Source organism: Microcaecilia unicolor, chromosome 5 (genome assembly GCF_901765095.1).
Source record: "Microcaecilia unicolor chromosome 5, aMicUni1.1, whole genome shotgun sequence".
In the NCBI taxonomy this organism is placed as follows: domain Eukaryota; kingdom Metazoa; phylum Chordata; class Amphibia; order Gymnophiona; family Siphonopidae; genus Microcaecilia; species Microcaecilia unicolor.
The window spans coordinates 79,854,075-79,874,088 of NC_044035.1; the positions used below are offsets into that span (position 1 = coordinate 79,854,075).

At 45.3% G+C, this 20,014-nt stretch overlaps 1 protein-coding gene across 2 annotated transcripts in view; it reads left to right on the forward strand.

Moving 5' to 3' along the window:
• LOC115470111 (centrosomal protein of 55 kDa-like) overlaps positions 1 to 20,014 on the forward strand; it is a 98,605-nt gene that overhangs the window by 68,823 nt on the left and 9,768 nt on the right. For both annotated transcript variants that reach the window (XM_030203032.1, XM_030203033.1), the window contains exon 8: positions 16,307 to 16,432. In XM_030203032.1, the coding sequence (XP_030058892.1) occupies positions 16,307 to 16,432 (126 nt within the window). The remainder of the gene's footprint in view (positions 1 to 16,306; positions 16,433 to 20,014) is intronic.

Below are 20,014 nucleotides of genomic sequence, written 5' to 3' on the forward strand. Positions count from 1 at the left end.
TGATTGTGAAATTGATGAGTTAGATTATAGATATAGGACTGTTTACCTTTGGCAGAATAAAGATAGGAAACTGAGGATTAATAGACAAGTTGCTTATTATAAAAGTAGAATGCAAACCCTAGAGAAACGATATAAACTTGATAATTTAAGGAGTCCACAAACAGAACACAGGAAAAAGGATACACAGTGACTCCAAGGAGGTCTTTGACCCATCTCCTTCTTTGTATACTACCCCACCAAGACCTTCACCAAGTCAACAAACCACCCCTCTGAGACAAGATGTTACTTGACAGGTTTTTCAGTTAGGGCAGATCTGGAGGAAAGGCTCTAACTGAAACCCCGAATTTCACATGAAATACTAAGGGGAACCACCCAGTATTCAGAGGGGAAAGGAAGAGGAGCAATGTGAAGAGTCCCAGACAGGAGAGAGGACAAATATTGGAAGAGATCAACAAAATTGAGACCCATATTAAGAAGGGTAGTAAATTTATCTGATAGACAATTGAATAAAGATAAGATAGTATTGGAAAAGGGGTTGTCATTTGTTCCCCCACCACCACCACAGTGCATTTAATACCAGAGTTCACCTGTTTAAATTTAGTAGGAAACTCAAAATTATGGACTTTCTCAACCACAAAAATCCCCTACACAGATATGTCAATTATGAAGAAGAAAAGCACATGGAATCCTCCGGGTGCTACCAACCCATTGATTTATACATGTGAGGCCTTGGTACTCAGACATTTGCAAACATTTTTTAATCTCTCTAGAAATGAGAAATTGGCATTGGACTCCATTAGACAGGACTCCAGGATTGTCATTAAGCAAGCAGACAAGGGAAGTGCTGTTCTCCTTATGCATATGTGTGATTATGTGACCGAGATCAGTAGACAGCTTAGAGATAGTAACTTCTATGGAAAAATAGAAAGACCCTACGCTAGAACTTAAAAATAAAAAATCTCTAGTGCATTAGAGACAGCCAGACTGGGTGGTTTTCTGACAGAAAAAGAGAGAGACTTCTTGAAGGTACCTTATCCTAGAATTTCAGTTATATATATATATATATATATATATATATATATATATATATATATATATATATATATATATATATACAGTGGTGGAAATAAGTATTTGATCCCTTGCTGAATTTGTAAGTTTGCCCACTGACAAAGACATGAGCAGCCCATAATTGAAGGGTAGGTTATTGGTAACAGTGAGAGATAGCACATCACAAATTAAATCCGGAAAATCACATTGTGGAAAGTATATGAATTTATTTGCATTCTGCAGAGGGAAATAAGTATTTGATCCCCCACCAACCAGTAAGAGATCTGGCCCCTACAGACCAGGTAGATGCTCCAAATCAACTCGTTACCTGCATGACAGACAGCTGTCGGCAATGGTCACCTGTATGAAAGACACCTGTCCACAGACTCAGTGAATCAGTCAGACTCTAACCTCTACAAAATGGCCAAGAGCAAGGAGCTGTCTAAGGATGTCAGGGACAAGATCATACACCTGCACAAGGCTGGAATGGGCTACAAAACCATCAGTAAGACGCTGGGCGAGAAGGAGACAACTGTTGGTGCCATAGTAAGAAAATGGAAGAAGTACAAAATGACTGTCAATCGACAAAGATCTGGGGCTCCACGCAAAATCTCACCTCGTGGGGTATCCTTGATCATGAGGAAGGTTAGAAATCAGCCTACAACTACAAGGGGGGAACTTGTCAAAGATCTCAAGGCAGCTGGGACCACTGTCACCACGAAAACCATTGGTAACACATTACGACATAACGGATTGCAATCCTGCAGTGCCCGCAAGGTCCCCCTGCTCCGGAAGGCACATGTGACGGCCCGTCTGAAGTTTGCCAGTGAACACCTGGATGATGCCGAGAGTGATTGGGAGAAGGTGCTGTGGTCAGATGAGACAAAAATTGAGCTCTTTGGCATGAACTCAACTCGCCGTGTTTGGAGGAAGAGAAATGCTGCCTATGACCCAAAGAACACCGTCCCCACTGTCAAGCATGGAGGTGGAAATGTTATGTTTTGGGGGTGTTTCTCTGCTAAGGGCACAGGACTACTTCACCGCATCAATGGGAGAATGGATGGGGCCATGTACCGTACAATTCTGAGTGACAACCTCCTTCCCTCCGCCAGGGCCTTAAAAATGGGTCGTGGCTGGGTCTTCCAGCACGACAATGACCCAAAACATACAGCCAAGGCAACAAAGGAGTGGCTCAGGAAGAAGCACATTAGGGTCATGGAGTGGCCTAGCCAGTCACCAGACCTTAATCCCATTGAAAACTTATGGAGGGAGCTGAAGCTGCGAGTTGCCAAGCGACAGCCCAGAACTCTTAATGATTTAGAGATGATCTGCAAAGAGGAGTGGACCAAAATTCCTCCTGACATGTGTGCAAACCTCATCATCAACTACAGAAGACGTCTGACCGCTGTGCTTGCCAACAAGGGTTTTGCCACCAAGTATTAGGTCTTGTTTGCCAGAGGGATTAAATACTTATTTCCCTCTGCAGAATGCAAATAAATTCATATACTTTCCACAATGTGATTTTCCGGATTTAATTTGTGATGTGCTATCTCTCACTGTTACCAATAACCTACCCTTCAATTATGGGCTGCTCATGTCTTTGTCAGTGGGCAAACTTACAAAATCAGCAAGGGATCAAATACTTATTTCCACCACTGTATATATATATATATATATATATATATATATATACACAGTGCTTTTTTTGTAGAAAAAAAGGTGCCGGTACTCATTGTGGGCGGGGGTCACCACACATGGCACCACCCCTATTATAACCACACCCACATTAGCCACACCCCTTATACCAGCCATGGCACATATAAACAGACATCATTGAAAATATTATACTAGTATAGGAGAAAAAATAATGTTATTTTTTTTATTATAAATAATTTCTGTAAGCTGTTACAGCTCCAGTATACCCAGTGCAAAATAAGACAAATTCCAAACACTAAAATGAAAATAAAATGATTTTTTCTACCTTTGTTGTCTGGTGACTTTGTTTTTCTATCCATATTGGTCCCAGTCTCTGATTCTGCTGCTCTCTATCTGTTCTCTTAACTCCGTTTCCAGGGCTTCCTTTCCATTTATTTCTTTACTTTCCTCCTTTCTTCTTCTTTTGTTGCCCTGCATCCATAATTAAAAGCTCGGTCCACCTCCATGGAATTGACTGGAGGAGGTACAACATGGATCCAGCTTTTGCCCATTTTCTCCATCCATGTGCAGTTTTTCTCCTCTTCCCTTTCCCTCATCTCCATCCATGTGCATCTTCTTTTTTTCTTTCCTCCCCTCCATTCATGTCTAGCACTTCTCCTCTCTCCTTCCCTCCATCCATGTCCAGCATTTCTCATCTCTCTTCCCTCCTCTGTATCCATATAAAGCAATAATTCTCTCTCCCCTCTCCTTCATCCAAGTCAGCATTTCTCCTCTCTCCTAGCCAACTCCTCCGTCCATCCATGTCCAGCAATTCTCCTATCTCCTGCTCTCCTCTCCATCCAATTCTAGCATTTCTCCTCTCTCCCCTCTCATCCATGTCCAGCAATTCTCTCTTCCCTGTCCTCCCCTCCCCGTCCAACGATTCTCCTCTCTCCCCTCCATGTCCAGCAATTCTCTCTTCCCTGTCCTCCCCTCCCCGTCCAGCGATTCTCCTCTCTCCCCTCCATGTCCAGCAATTCTCTCTTCCCTGCCCTCCCCTCCATGTCCAGCAATTATCTCATCCCTGCCCTCCCATCAATGTCCAGCAATTCTCTCATCCCTGCCCTCCCATCAATGTCCAGCAATTCTCTCTCCCCTGCCCTTCCCTCCCATCCCATGTCCAGCAATTCTCTCTCCCTTGCCCTTCCCTCCCATCCCATGTCCAGCAATTCTCTCTCCCTTGCCCTTCCCTCCCATCCCATGTCCAGCAATTCTCTCTCCCTTGCCCTTCCCTCCCATCCCATGTCCAGCAATTCTCTCTCCCCTGCCCTTCCCATGTTCAGCAATTCTCTCTCCCTTGCCCTTCCCTCCCATGTCCAGCAATTCTCTCTCCCCTGCCCTTCCCTCCCATTATTTCCAGCGATTCTCCGCCTCTCCTGCCCTACCATCGACGTGCAGCGATTTTTCCGTCCCTCCCGTGCCCTCACCTCTCCCATATCCAGCGATTCTTCGTCCCCCAGCGTCCTCCTTCACTGCCTGCCAGCCAGCGTCGGACTCAGAAGCGAACGGTGCAGGCAGCGATTGGCTTGCAGCGTCGTAGCTTCCCTCTGCAAGTCCCGCCTACAACTTCCTGTTTACGCATAGGCGGGACTTGCAGAGGGAAGCTACGACGCTGCAAGCCAATCGCTGCCTGCACCGTTCGCTTCTGAGTCCGACTGGCTGGCAGGCAGTGAAGGAGGACGCTGGGGGACGAAGAATCGCTGGATATGGGAGAGGGGAGGGACGGAAAAATCGCTGCACGTCGATGGGAGGGCAGGAGAGAGGCGGAGAATCGCTGGAAATAATGGGAGGGGAGGGGTGGAGGAGAAAAAGGTGCCGGTACGCCGTACCGTTGCGTACCGGCACAAAAAAAGCACTGTGTATATATATATATATATTTCTCCAAAGACAAGCAGGCTGATATTCTCACAAGTGGGGTGACGCCACGTCGGCCCCGGAGGATTTTAAAGCAAAATCTCAAAATCTCTTTACGGCGTTCCGTCGCGCGAGCGATCGTACTGCGCATGTGCGCACACCTATTCCCGCTCGCCGAGCGGACACGCCCCTCAGTTTTTCTTTTTCCGCGTCTGAGGAGACACGGAGTTCGTTAGGGCTTCGTGTTTTCTTCAGGTCTTCGGAGTAAATCTCTTTTTATTTTTTATTTTTATGGCAGGCTCATTGTGGCTTATATATACAGGTATTTTTTGTACCTGAGGCAAGAAAAAAATTTAAGTAATTGCCAGAGTCACAAGGGGCTGTGCCTCAACGAAGCTTATAAGCTTCTCTTTTTCTTTTTACTTGAAAAGTGCTGGTATATTGTTATCTGTGGGCTCTCTCTAGCCAGCAAATAAAACAAGCCCACATTTTTTGATCCATTTATTAAAACTTATACAAATTGCTCTCGAGAGCTGTGAGAGCCTGCTTCATGGTGAAGGTGTATGTCACAGCCACTGAATGGGCAGCCTGGTGACACAATATCAGTGGTGTAACCTTTGAAGTGAGTCTCCACCCGTCTCGGCGTCTCCTGCTCTGCAGGTCATTCGGACGCATCGGCGGAAGTGTCTTGGGCTGGATCATCTCCCTGTGAAGCGCAAGTAGTGTCTCAAAGTACCGAGACGTATTCTACTCTGCCAGGGATGCCCAAAGGACCAGATCATCTCCCTGTGAAGCGCAAGTAGTGTCTCAAAGTACCGAGACGTATTCTACTCTGCCAGGGATGCCCAAAGGACCAGATCATCTCCCTGTGAAGCGCAAGTAGTGTCTCAAAGTACCGAGACGTATTCTACTCTGCCAGGGATGCCCAAAGGACGGATCATCTCCCTGTGAAGCGCAAGTAGTGTCTCAAAGACGAGACTTATGCTACTTGTCAGGGAGTCCGACAGAGACCGATGCACGCTGGGTATAGTTATGCATCGAGTAGGTCTCCACCTGCCTCGGCGCCTCCTGCTTGGCAGGTCATTCGGGCGCATCAGCGGGTGTCGGTACCATCGGTGCCCAGAGCTTTGCTCCCTCTGTTATGGAGGTATTCGGGCTTCAGACATCAGTCGGTGCCGAGAGCGTTGCTCCCTCTATTATGGAGGTATCCTGGCATTGGACGTCGATACACCGCATCGGTACCGGGCATCATCGGTACCGTCGGTACCGAGTATCATCGGTACCGGGTGTCATGGGTACCGTCGGTACCGAGTATCATCGGTACCATGGGTGCCGTCGGTACCGAGTATCATCGGTACCATGGGTGCCGTCGGTGCCGGGCATCATCGGTACCGTCGGTACCGAGTATCATCGGTACCGGGTGTCATGGGTACCATCGGTACCGAGTATCATCGGTACCGGGTGTCATGGCGTCGGTACCGAGTTTCATCGGTACCATGGGTGCCGTCGGTACCGAGTATCATCGGTACCATGGGTGCCGTCGGTGCCGAATGTCACCGGTGCGTCGGTACCGAGGAGTATCGGTACCGGGAACATTGGTACCATGGTCGGTGCCATGGGTCCCGTCGGTACCGGTACCATCGGTGCCATGGATTCCATCGGCACCGGGTATCATCGGTGCCGAGTGTCTTCGGTGCATGGGCACCGTCGGCACCAGGTATCACCATCGGCATCAGATATCATGGGCACCATCGATCACAGGTATCATCGCCCATCGGTACCGAGTATCACGAGTCCATCGGTATCGGGTATCGTCGGTACCATGGATAGCTATCATGGATACCGTCGGTACATGAGTACCGTCGATACCAAATATCATGACCAGGTACCATCGGTACCATGGGTGCCATTGGTACCGGGTGTCTTGAGCACCGTCGATACCATGTGTACCATAGGTACCGTCGGTGCTGTTGGTGCCGAATATCATGGGTACCATCGGTACCACATGTCAAGGGTCCCTTCGGTACTAGGGTATCATGGGTACCATCGATACCAGATATCATGACTATCATCGGTACCAAGTACCATGGGTTCCATTGGTACCGGGGGTCATCGGTACCATGTGTATCATCGGCACCGTCGGTGCCATGAGTACTATCAGTACCATCGGTCATATCTCTGTTATGGAAGTCATCTGGCAGTCTGGTTTCGATTCCCTTGCATTGCCAGATGTTGTCCTTGGCTTCGAGACCATGGGTACCATTGGACGCCATGGATGCTACCGCCTCCCGCGGCATCTAGCTTTTCAACTGGTCTCCTTCACCGATGCTGCCTCTGGTATGGGTGTTCGCTCGTAGAACTTACCGCGCCTCCATACCTTGGCTTCCAGGCCCAGAAATGCATGTTAAGAACAGCCATTTTGCTACAGGAGAACATATTTTTCCATAGCTGTTCTTTAGAATTGTATGTATGACAGTTGCTCTATACTGGTCAATGTTTGCATCTGACCTGCTCTGTTTGAGTAGTTGGCTCAGTTCAATGATGGTTCATCTGATGAACATGAAGGTCATGGGGTTTTCTCTGCTGAGAATCCTCTAGATCCTCTATTTGTCTTGACACATTGCAATGGAGATTGTCAATCAGCCCAATGCCAGATGCTCGAGGTCCTGGACTACCATCTTCAACTCAGAACTGATAGCAGTTCTAAGAACTTGCTTCGGCGCCCCCGAGGCCAGAGCATACATCCTTAGCCTCCTTTGGAGATTGGCGTACCAGGCTGGCATGATCGCATCCAAGACCAAGTCCTGCCAGATATTTATGAGCATTCCCACCGGAGTAGGCTACATCTTTTTTCCAAGTGTCGCAAGTTCCTGTCCAATGGCGTTTTCATCACTTGTATTGTAACACCTAGATTTCTGCTCTAGGTATGGTGATGCGCAGACTCTCATGACTGTGTGCCTCTCACCTGGAGGAGGAGACTCAGCAGAAAATTGTTGATATGCTGTGCATACACTTCCTCATCTCGGAACTTCTTTAAAGAGATCAGCACGCTCGTTCTAGTCAGCGGCGTGCACCTAATCAGGCTCCTGCAGCTATTCCGCAGGAACCAGAGAGGGGCAACAAATGTCCGTACCGGCCAATCTGCCTGTCGGGGGGAAGTTCAAATTTTCTCCACCACAGGTGACTTCTATATCCTCCAACCGGGGGGTTTTTTCAAATAGTCCGGTTAGGATACATTCTCAGTCTGGAATCAAACCCTCCACATTGTTCATTGGAAGTTTAATCCTTTAGCTTCCATCAACAGTGAGTACTTGCAGAGAAACTCTCTGCCTTTCTCAGTACCAATGCAGTCGAGCCTGTTCCACAAGGGTAAGAAGGATTGAGTTTCTATCCCAGGTCCTTCCTTGTGGGTTCCGTCCCATCATAGACATAAGGGGCCTCAACAGATTTCGTTCAGGATGATTTCCCTGGGCATCCTTCTTCCCATACTTCAGGAAAACGAATGATTATGCTCTCTGGACTTACAAGATACTTCTACTCACTTTGCGTCCAGAGTATGTTTTTCCTAGTGCCTAGCTGTTGTTGCAGCGTATCTTCATGGACTGGGAGTGCAAGTGTTCCCTTACCACGTTGATTGCCCGTCTCAACAGATTACAGCACAGTAATATTGAGACTTCTAGACACATGGCTTCCACAGTTCACGTCACTCCCTTGACACTTTTGCACATCTAGAGGATGTAACCCAACTGTTCGCCAGTCTTCGGAATTCCCCTCAGAGGTGGTTAATTCTCTCCATTTTGATTCTGAGGTGTCCAGTCCACCTTACTCAGTCAAAAGCTGCTGACGAAGGTTGCATCCCTCCTGACTATCCAACCTAATTATTTTAATCAACCACACAATCGGGTTGTGATGTACTCGATAACAAAGGAGTACTGGATCTTGTCCTCTGAGTCAAGATGCCATGCAGATGTAGCGCTGGGCTCGCCAACGCGGCTTGGTTTCTCCAAGCCATTTATCTAATTGGCGTAAACAGCAGTCTGGCCGACAGGCTGAGCAACTTAGTTCAATCACAAAGTCCCTCAGTTCTGTTCCAGGCTGCAGGCTCACGACAGACTACCATCGGATGCCTTTCTCCTTCTTTGGAGGACAAGTTTTCTGTATGCATATCCTACCATACATCTGATGGAAAAGACTTTGCTGATTCTCAAGCAAGATTGTGGAGCCATGATTCTGATTGCTCCTTTCTAGCTACGTCAGATACGATTCCCTCTTCTTCTGGAGTTGAAATGTTTTCCAGCTCTCATTACGCAGAACGAGGGGGCACTTCTACATCCCAACCTCCAATCTATGGCTCACACGGTCTGGATGTTCAGAGTGTAGGTTTCGTTGACTTTTCCAGAAGAGTGTCTCCCGACTCTTGCCTGCTTCCAGAAAAAGATTTCACAAAGAGGTGTTATTCTTTTCATGGAAGAGGTTTGCCGTCTGGTGTGACAGCGAGGTCCTAGATCCTGCCTCTAGTCTTATACAGACCTTGCTTGAGTTCTTTCCACACCTGTCTGAATCTGGTCTCAAGACCAACTCGGTCTGTATTCATCTTCGTGCAATAAGAGCTTATCATCAACGTGTACAACGTCAGCCTTCAGCTGTCCACTTCATGACGTTTACTTCTCCCACAGTATTGAGAGAATTCCTTGTCTGTATCTAAGGGGGATTATTTCTGTTGGGCTTAGCACCCACAATAATTTTTCAAGTTGGCTCTTATGCTTCGGTCAGAGCCCCTATCACTCCTTATTCAGTATCTTGGAGTCTCAATGTCGTTTTCATCCAGCTGCTGCAAGCTCAATTCGGGCCACTGGATTCCTGTCATCTGAAGTATTGGACCTGGAAGGTCATTCTCCTTGGTGGCTGTTCCTTCAACTCGAAAGGTCGGTGAGCTTCAGACTCTAGTAGCTCAAGCTCCTTACCTTACTTCTCATCTTAACAGAGTAGTTCTCCGCATGCAGCCAATGTTCTTACTGGCGCTGGTATCAGAGTACCATCTGATCCAGTCAATTGTCTTGCCAACATGCTTTCTCCCTCATCTTACAAGCCCTGGCGAAAGCAAGCTGCGCACTTTTTGCGTGGAGCAGACGAGCTCCCTCGGAAGGTCCGCCCAGTTGTTTATTTCTTTTAATGCCAGTTGCTGTCGGAAACCGCATCATTTCTTCTTAACTGGCAGATTGCATCTCCTTCATTTTTGTCCAAGCTGGACTGACTCTAGAAGGCCATGTCACGGCTCACAAAATTAGAGCCATGGCTGAATCGGTGACTAATCTAAAATCAGTCACTATTGAAGGGATCTGCAAAGCTGTGGCGTGGTCATCAGTCCACACATTCACATCTCACTACTGCCTTCAGCAGAATAGCCGACGCGTCAGTCGGTTTTGGGCAGTCGGGGCTGCAGAACTTCTTTGGGGTTTAGAATCCAACTCCAACCCTCCTAAGCCCATGTTTGTTCTGTTCCAGGCTACACTCATTTTGATATTTCGGGTCAATGTTTATTCTGGCCTCGCCGTTGCGAGACTCTATTGACCACTGTTTGTTGTGTAAGCCTGAAAGCTTGGGATACCCCACTTGTGAGAATATCAGCCTGCTTGTCTTTGGAGAAAGAGTAGTTACTTACCTGTAACAGGTGTTCTCCGAAGACAGCAGGCTGCATATTCTCACAAACCCTCCCACCTTCCCCTTTTGGAGTTGTCTCCTCCATCTTTTGGATATAACTGAGGGGCGTGTCCGCTCGGCGAGCGGGAATAGGTGTGCGCACATGCGCAGTACGATCGCTCGCGCGACGGAACGCCGTAAAGAGATTTTGAGATTTTGCTTTAAAATCCTCCGGGGCCGACGTGGCGTCACCCCACTTGTGAGAATATGCAGCCTGCTGTCTTCGGAGAACACCTGTTACAGGTAAGTAACTACTCTATATATATATATATATATACATATATATATATATAAACATAGATTCACAAATTATTGTCAGCACCTCCTAGTAGACCTATTGGATTGACTATTGGGTCATTTTTAGAACCTTTGTCAAAATGCACTGATAAATTTCAACTGTTTGTCTCACTTGTTCCATCATACATTCGCGATTCAACTCATAAAAATTTGGAAGATATTGAGGATCAGAAAGACATCATATTAGTAAGAATGGGCATAGACTCCCTGTACACCAATATACTGCAACAAGAAGCAATTCAAATAATTAGGAATACTTTGAGAAACAGGGACAGCAATTTAAGAATTCCCACGGAATTTATGGTAGAACTTGCCATTATTACTCTTTGTGAGAACAGATAAAAGGCACAGTGATAGATGCCACAATGGCACCATCGATTGCGAGTCTCTTCATTGCAGAATTTGAAAAGAAACATCTCAGTGATAAGTTACAAATGCCTGATAACACTTTGGTGTAGATACATAGACGAGGTATTCATGATATAGTTAGGAAGTGTAGACTAACTGCATTCTTTTCATGAATGGCTCAACAGTAGAGATTCAAACCTCAAATTTAAATTGAAGTTTGATAATAGATAAAATCTCATTTCTGTTTACATGGATAATGTTGAAGATTGAGGAGTGGAGGATTGTCTTAATGGTTAGTGCAGTGGCCTGAGACCCAGAGGAAGTAGGTGATTCTCATTGTAGCTCCTTTGTGACTCTGGGCAAGTCATTTAACCCTCCATTGCCCCAGGTACAAAATGAATACCTGTATATTATATTATATATCTACTATAATAAAACTCACCCTCAACGTTCTGAGGAAACTGACGTCAGTGAAGCCAAGCCCTGACTTCCTTCAAAAAGTTCGAAGGTTCGTGGTGGTGAAGCCACCAAAATCGCTCCGGGTCCCCCCTCGAGGGCGGAGCAATGGCAGAACAATGAAGGGGTTGGCAGGGAGGCGGGGGGGGGGGGGGGGGAAATCACTCCGGGTCCCGCCCTCGCATCAAACGTCATGACGTTGGGGGCGGAGCAATGGCAGAACAACGAAGGGGTTGGCCAGGGAGGCAGGGAGGGGGGGCTGTTGGCGACGAAAACCTTGCTAGCGCCCGTTTCATTTGCTCAGAAACGGGCCTCTTTTACTAGTTATATATAAACCACTTTGATTGCAACCACAGAAAGGTGATACATCAAATTCCATTTCCCTTTCCCTATAATAAACTAAGGACAAGTCTTCATTATAAAGATACAGATGTCAACAGATTGCTGTACTATACATGCTACCACAGCCATACACCCAGTTTTTAAGAGCCAAACAAAATTTCCACACATGAAGATTTCGGACATCAATCACAGACAATGGCAGTTAAGTTTAAGGAAAGAGGATATCTGCTAAAACACATTAGGGAAGGATTACAGAGAACAAAACAGGTTGAAATCCTGGAGTTAAGACATGCCCAAAGGAAGACAGGGTAGTGTTCACTTTATTCTGTGATCACTTCTTCCAGGATATTGTGCACATCCTATGCAAACATTGGCATATCATCCAAAGTATAGACCTTTTCTCAGATAAAAAATATCACAATTTCATATATGAGACATAAGAATTTGAAGGACCTTCTGGCTCCTTCAGCATTACCAGAAACTAGGGGTAGAAGAAACCCCTCCACAGGATAACACCCATGTGGGCAAAAATGACAAGTGGAATGCATGGAATTTTAAAGTATTTTTATTGGGGAGGGGGTTTGCGCTTTTTAGTAATTTGAGAAGGGCAGATCAGGAGCTTTCAGGTGACTCCTTGTTTGTGCATTTTTGTGAAGGTTTAAAAATCGGATCGTTTTGCAAAAACTCAGGATAAAAGCATTATTTTGATTTATTTTTGAGACTAACAATCTAATAAAAAAAACTTTTTATTTAAAAATTTTGTTGCTCAGAAATGCTTTTTGGAGGATTTTTTTAAAAATTTGTTTTAAGTTCTTATTCAGATGAAACTGACCTTTTTAGCAGCACTCATAAGCTTTCTTGCACATCAGTTAGGCTGCTTTGTTTGCAAGCACAACCTACTGGCTGTTAGTAACAAGTCGTCTTTATTTTTTTTAGTTACTTCTAAGCTTGCTGATACCTTGGCTATATGATTTTTTTTAATTAAATTGTGACTTTGGATGTTGTGGATAGGGGTCTGTAAGCAGTGAGGGAGGATGACACGGTAGTGGTGTTGGGGGGGGGGGGGGGTATTTTTCAAAACATTTTTTTCTGTTGTTACCTTGTTTAGAGAATATTATGTTCCGTTAGACTAAGGGCCCTGTTTACTAAGCATTGTTATAAGCGCATTAACCATATACAGTGGTGGAAATAAGTATTTGATCCCTTACTGATTTTGTAAGTTTGCCCACTGACAAAGACATGAGCAGCCCATAATTGAAGGGTAGGTTATTGGTAACAGTGAGAGATAGCACATCACAAATTAAATCCGGAAAATCACATTGTGGAAAGTATATGAATTTATTTGCATTCTGCAGAGGGAAATAAGTATTTGATCCCTCTGGCAAACAAGACCTAATACTTGGTGGCAAAACCCTTGTTGGCAAGCACAGCGGTCAGACGTCTTCTGTAGTTGATGATGAGGTTTGCACACATGTCAGGAGGAATTTTGGTCCACTCCTCTTTGCAGATCATCTCTAAATCATTAAGAGTTCTGGGCTGTCGCTTGGCAACTCGCAGCTTCAGCTCCCTCCATAAGTTTTCAATGGGATTAAGGTCTGGTGACTGGCTAGGCCACTCCATGACCCTAATGTGCTTCTTCCTGAGCCACTCCTTTGTTGCCTTGGCTGTATGTTTTGGGTCATTGTCGTGCTGGAAGACCCAGCCACGACCCATTTTTAAGGCCCTGGCGGAGGGAAGGAGGTTGTCACTCAGAATTGTACGGTAAATGGCCCCATCCATTCTCCCATTGATGCGGTGAAGTAGTCCTGTGCCCTTAGCAGAGAAACACCCCCAAAACATAACATTTCCACCTCCATGCTTGACAGTGGGGACGGTGTTCTTTGGGTCATAGGCAGCATTTCTCTTCCTCCAAACACGGCGAGTTGAGTTCATGCCAAAGAGCTCAATTTTTGTCTCATCTGACCACAGCACCTTCTCCCAATCACTCTCGGCATCATCCAGGTGTTCACTGGCAAACTTCAGACGGGCCGTCACATGTGCCTTCCGGAGCAGGGGGACCTTGCGGGCACTGCAGGATTGCAATCCGTTATGTCGTAATGTGTTACCAATGGTTTTCGTGGTGACAGTGGTCCCAGCTGCCTTGAGATCATTGACAAGTTCCCCCCTTGTAGTTGTAGGCTGATTTCTAACCTTCCTCATGATCAAGGATACCCCACGAGGTGAGATTTTGCGTGGAGCCCCAGATCTTTGTCGATTGACAGTCATTTTGTACTTCTTCCATTTTCTTACTATGGCACCAACAGTTGTCTCCTTCTCGCCCAGCGTCTTACTGATGGTTTTGTAGCCCATTCCAGCCTTGTGCAGGTGTATGATCTTGTCCCTGACATCCTTAGACAGCTCCTTGCTCTTGGCCATTTTGTAGAGGTTAGAGTCTGACTGATTCACTGAGTCTGTGGACAGGTGTCTTTCATACAGGTGACCATTGCCGACAGCTGTCTGTCATGCAGGTAACGAGTTGATTTGGAGCATCTACCTGGTCTGTAGGGGCCAGATCTCTTACTGGTTGGTGGGGGATCAAATACTTATTTCCCTCTGCAGAATGCAAATAAATTCATATACTTTCCACAATGTTATTTTCCGGATTTAATTTGTGATGTGCTATCTCTCACTGTTACCAATAACCTACCCTTCAATTATGGGCTGCTCATGTCTTTGTCAGTGGGCAAACTTACAAAATCAGCAAGGGATCAAATACTTATTTCCACCACTGTATGCATCTTAACCATATATGTGCCTACAATATCCCTATAGTCGCCTACATGGTTAGCACACACGTTAAGTGTAGGTGTGCTAAAAACACTAACGCACCTTAGTAAACAGGGCCCTAACTATGCTACTTATTTTTGCTATTTGCGATCTCTTCATTTTCTGACTTCAATGCAAATAATTAAACTAAATTGTGCCTTTGGATTTTAGATTTGCCAATTTGTTTACTAGAGGAAAGCAAGTGTGATTTGATTCCCCCCTAGGTAGGTGCCATCATCTACTTGATCAAATTCATTGTTTGAGTTAGATCTTTTTCAGAGAAGCACACTGCATGAAACACCAACATGTACTTCTCTAGTTAAGGCACTGTGAAAACATTTGCTATTATTTAAGCATACAAACACTAGACATGGCTGTAATATTCACATGTCTCTGTCATCTATATCTTTGGCTGTATTCTTGAAAGATTGATGCTTGTATGGCTAATGTTTGAGCAGTTGTCGCCATTCTTTTAATGAATGCTGTGTAAAAAAATTAGCATGTACTGTTGAGTCGAGCTTTGAATAGAGAAGTGTCATTACACAAGCATGAGAATATTTTATGATTACACTAATGCATATTGGTGTACATTTATTTTTTAATGTTTGATTTATTTTTTAGTTACTATTTTATTAAGTATTGTGATTTGCTTTTAACTTTAGTGATTATCTTTAACAGCTGCCCCTACCACAGCCATATAGGAGAAATGTGGCCACTTCGGACTATGGATACATTTATGCATTAAAGTTTTGACATTTTAGTGTCACAGGATTTCTGTCCTAAATGTGCAGCTTGCTCAGAAACGCTGGGACATATGTTCTGTCTTTGAGTAGTGGACTTTTGGAAGCAACTGCTTGGCCATGTTTCCCGACAGTGGGGAGTTTGTTGGCGCCTGCATCCACTGAACTTATTTAATGTACAGTCATTCACCATGTCCGCAAGAGTCTTGGGACATGGTGAATGACTGTAAAGACAGTAAACAAGTTCAATGGCAAAGAGTCTTATGGGATTTCTAAAATGAGCAATTTTGTTGGGCAAAAAGTCTATCTTGCTGTGTTGGTTATGGCCTGACTCACCATCCTTGGCCCAGTGAAGAACTCTGATGATTGGTTTACTGTGGCTGGAACATCAGGGTGATAGTAACATAGACTCAGCTCCAGGGGGGTGTCTTCGCTGTATCTGGGAGTCCTTTTAGAGTTCTTAGATGCATGTAACACGCAGCAGACTTCTAAACCTGTGAACTGAGGGGGCTCATATACTGGAGGTGCTGGCTGCATGGCATGGAGGGTTTCCTGGAGAAAGTTTATTGGTTTGGCTGTATCATATGTAGATTTGCTTCTTCAATAAAAAATTTTGAAATTTACCTCTACTACATCTACGTCATCTATTTGGTGATCTACTCATAACTATGTAGACCTCTGCCTCCCAATGTTCCCGGTACTAATGTTAAGTCAGTCCATACAGCACAAAAGGCTGCATTGTTTTGCGTTTTAGATGTGAACTCTTACAGCAAATTGGAAACACAAAGATAAATTGATTAAGTCTTGCACATAGAGCTTGTGCAAAATGTTTCAACTACCTATGTGAATTTGAAATGTCATACTTTTCATTAATGCCCATTCAGCACTGCTAGTAAATACCTGATAAAATGCCAAGAATTACATTTTTGTTGCAGTTTTACAGTACTGTTTTCTTTCTGACAACTTTGAGGATTTTTTTTTTAAGATCTTGAGTTAAATTCTCTCTTTGAAATGGTCAGATCAAGATGTGTGCTTCTGATTTTGAGAACGAGAAGCTTGATCGCCAGAATGTACAGCATCAGTTGTACAAAGTCTTAAAGGAGCTGCGGAAGGCAAGGGAACAGATAACACGGTTGGAGTCGATGGTAAGTTCACTGAGATGTTTGGGGTTTTTAAGGCCAGATGTAATAACCCAGTGAGAGACTGGTGTATCTGGAAGTGTGCAGTGTAGCAAAACAAGGTTGTATGCTTTAATTCTACATGTCTCACTAAATCTAAATCAGGACTTTCTTCCTCTTTTTTTTTTTTTTTTTTTGCTTTGTTTTGTTTTTTTGTTGGCTATTCCATGGAAGTGTGTTTGTGTTCTGTTTTAAACATATGACCTTACAAACTAGGGAACTTATGTGCCATGTATGTCATAATAAATAATTTACTTTTTGTTTATTAGAAAGTCAGTTAATATAGTTTCTATAAACTTGTGGACAGTAGAGTTCCCATACTTTGCTTCTTCAATAATCTGAACTGGGTATATTTATGACTTGTACAGTATGAAAAAGATCAAATTTGAAAAACCCTGATGCTTCTAAGAATACATGGACTTTTAAGCTTTTCAATTTTGACAGCCCAATAAAATACATGCACACTAGGATCTCATATACATAATTCTGACAATGGATAGAATGAGTTTTGTAGAGTTAGCCTTGATGATAATAAATTGAGTCGTCTTTAGTGTCCAGCTGCATCTGCCTGTACAATTAGATTGTATCCTCTTTCTACTAGCAAATGAAGGTAGAGAAACTGACTTTTCCCAGTAACCTCACTGGTATAAAAGGTATTTTCTTTACCTCTAGTATGATGGTAGGTTGTGTGGGCTGGTGCACCTGATCCTGGCCTAGCTCCTAACAGTGCAGACTGAGGCCCGCTTCTTATAGCTCCAGGCAGCCCATAGCAAATATTTATTCTGGCTGGGCTGCCTGGTGTAGCTTTATTCCCCTGTCGTCATGGGAATAAGCTAGTTAGAAGGGGGGGAGCAAATAGCTTACCAAAAAAAAGAGAAAGGAAGCCAACACCCAAGAAGCCAGGCCAGGGAAGAGGTGGAAGCCTGGTGAGTCTGTGTCCTTGATTGTAGAGACCCAAAGGTGGCTCTGGCTGTGCCATTGAGTGGCAGATGCAGCCTCCAAGAAGAGGACCTGGAGAGAGGATGCTGGTCAAGGACCTGGGGGATGCTCGCCCTCGTCGGTTGCATCAGAAAGGGCCATTGCCTCTTCGGTTCGAGACAGCCAGCAGGTTTTGGCTTGGCAGATGTTGAGGTTGCTGGGCCATGTGACTTTCACTGTACATGTCACGCCCATGGCATGCCTCAACATGAGAGATGCCCAATGGACTCTAGCTTCTCAGTAGTCCCAAGACTGCGAGAAACCTAGCAGTTGTCATCTTCATAACCCCGGAACTCACCCAGTCACTCCTCTGGTGGACAATTCAATTCAGTTTGGTCCTGGGACTTCCATTCTAAATGTTTCTGCTTCAGAAATCTAACTACAGATGCGTCCACTTAGGGGTGGGGAACCCAAGTAGACTGGCTTCACACTCAAGGAATCTGGTCTGCTGAGGAGTCTACTTTTCATATCAATGTCCTAGAGCTACCTGCGATTTGGTATACTCTAAATGCTTTCAGACATCGGCTGATGAACCAAATTGTGCTTGTTCAAACAGCAATCAGGTTTACTTCTTGAACAAGCAGGAGGGTACGAGATCCTACCCGTTGTGTCAGAAGGCAGTTGGTGTGGCACTGGGCTCTCAGCCATGGCATGATGCTTCAAGCCACTTACCTGGCAGGGAAGCACAACAGTCTGGCAGACTGAACAGGGTGATGCAACCATATCAGTTGTTTCTTTTCATGAGAGTTGCCCACGAGATCTTCTAAGGGTGGGGCACCATATCAGTGGATCTCTCTGCCACACATCTCAACAACAAGGTCCAAACTCAGGTCACATGGTAGACTACCGTCAGATGCCTTCATTCTTGATTGGGGAAGGGCCTTCTGTACACGTATCTTCCTATTCCTCTAATTGGGAAGACTTTGCTGAAACTCAGGTAGGATAGGGGGACCATGATCATCATTACACTTATTGGATGAGGCAGATATGGTTCCCTCAGCTTCTGGAGTTGGCCTCTGAAGAACAGAGGAGGCTGGACTGCTTTACAACTCTTATCATGCAGAATGCAGGGGCTGTTCTGCACCCTGGCCTCCAGTCCCTGGCCCTCAAGGCCTGGATGTTGAGAGGGCAGAATTTGATTGTTTGCAACTGCCTGAGTGTGTTTACAAGATCCTGCTGGCTTCCAGGATAGATTCCAATAAGAGGTGTTGTGTTCAAATGGAGGAGGTTTGCCATCTGGTGTGCAGTTAGTGCTCATTGCCATGTTGGGGGTAAGCCCATCTCTTTACAGCCTCTAGTTGTTTACTTCCCGAGAGGTTTGCTGTTGTCAAAACCCCTCATCAAACCTCATTGGACCTCAGTATAGTCTTTGCTTAGCTAATGAAGGCTCCCTGCGAGCCACTTGATTCCTGTCAGCTGAAGTACCTGACCTGGAATGTCTTGTTTTCGGTGGCAGTCACTTCAGCTCGCAGAGTCGGCGAGTTTCAGGCCCTAGTAACTAATCCACCTTACACAAGGTTTCATAACAGAGAAGTGCTCCTCATGCACCCTTCCTAAAGTAGTGTTGGTTCCATCTTAACCAGTCATTAGTCCTGCCAACATTCTTCCCAAAACCTTATTCCCATCTTGTCAAAAGTGCAGTACACACCTTAGCATGCAGGCGAGCCTTGGCCTTCTATCTGGAGTGGACTAAAGTCCATAGACAGTCCACACAGCTTTTTGTTTCTTTTGACCCAGACAGGATGGGGGCAGCCATCGGTAAATTCAGTTTATTCAGTTGGCTAGCAGACTGCATCTCTTTCACTTACACCCAGGCTGGGCTGATTTTTGAGGGCCATATCACGGCTCAGTGTCGGAGCCATGGCTGTGTCAGTAGCCCACTTGAGATCAGCCTCTATTTGCAAGGCTGCAACGTGGTCTTCAGTCCACACTTTCACATCCCATTACTGCCTTGAGCAACACACCCAACACTTTTGCTAGGTTGGTCAGACAGTCCTGCAGGATTTGTTTGGTGTGTAGGATTCAACTCCACCCTCCTAAGTCCATTCCTTTTTGTTCTAGGCTGCAGCTTTACAGCCGGTCTGTGTTGTTTGTGGTGTTTGGTTCTGCTTCGCCTTTCCATTGCAAGTCCCTATTGACTGTGGTTTGTTTTTGGTGAGCCTGCTAGCTAGGGATTCCCCACTTGTGAGAAACTAAATTCTGCTTGTCTTCAGAGAAAGCAAAGTTACTCACCTGTAGCGGGTAGGACAGCAGAACTAGTATTCTCACATACCCTCCAACCTCCCCTAGGAGTTGCAGTTTTGTCCGTATGCTACTAGATTCAAACTTGTGGTCCTACGTGACTCCAGCAGGCAGGAAGGCACTTGCGCATGTGTGGTGCAGGCCTACCAAAAGCTTCTTAAAGTGATAGGTACACTGGGTAGCATCTGCATCATGGCGCCGTTAAGGACGTCACCCCACATGTAAGAATACTACCTCTGCTGTCCTCTGAGAACACCTGCTACAGGTGAGTTAACTTCACTGTCTGGGTTCCTTATGGCTTAGCCTTTGAAAGAAGACACTTAGCGAGAT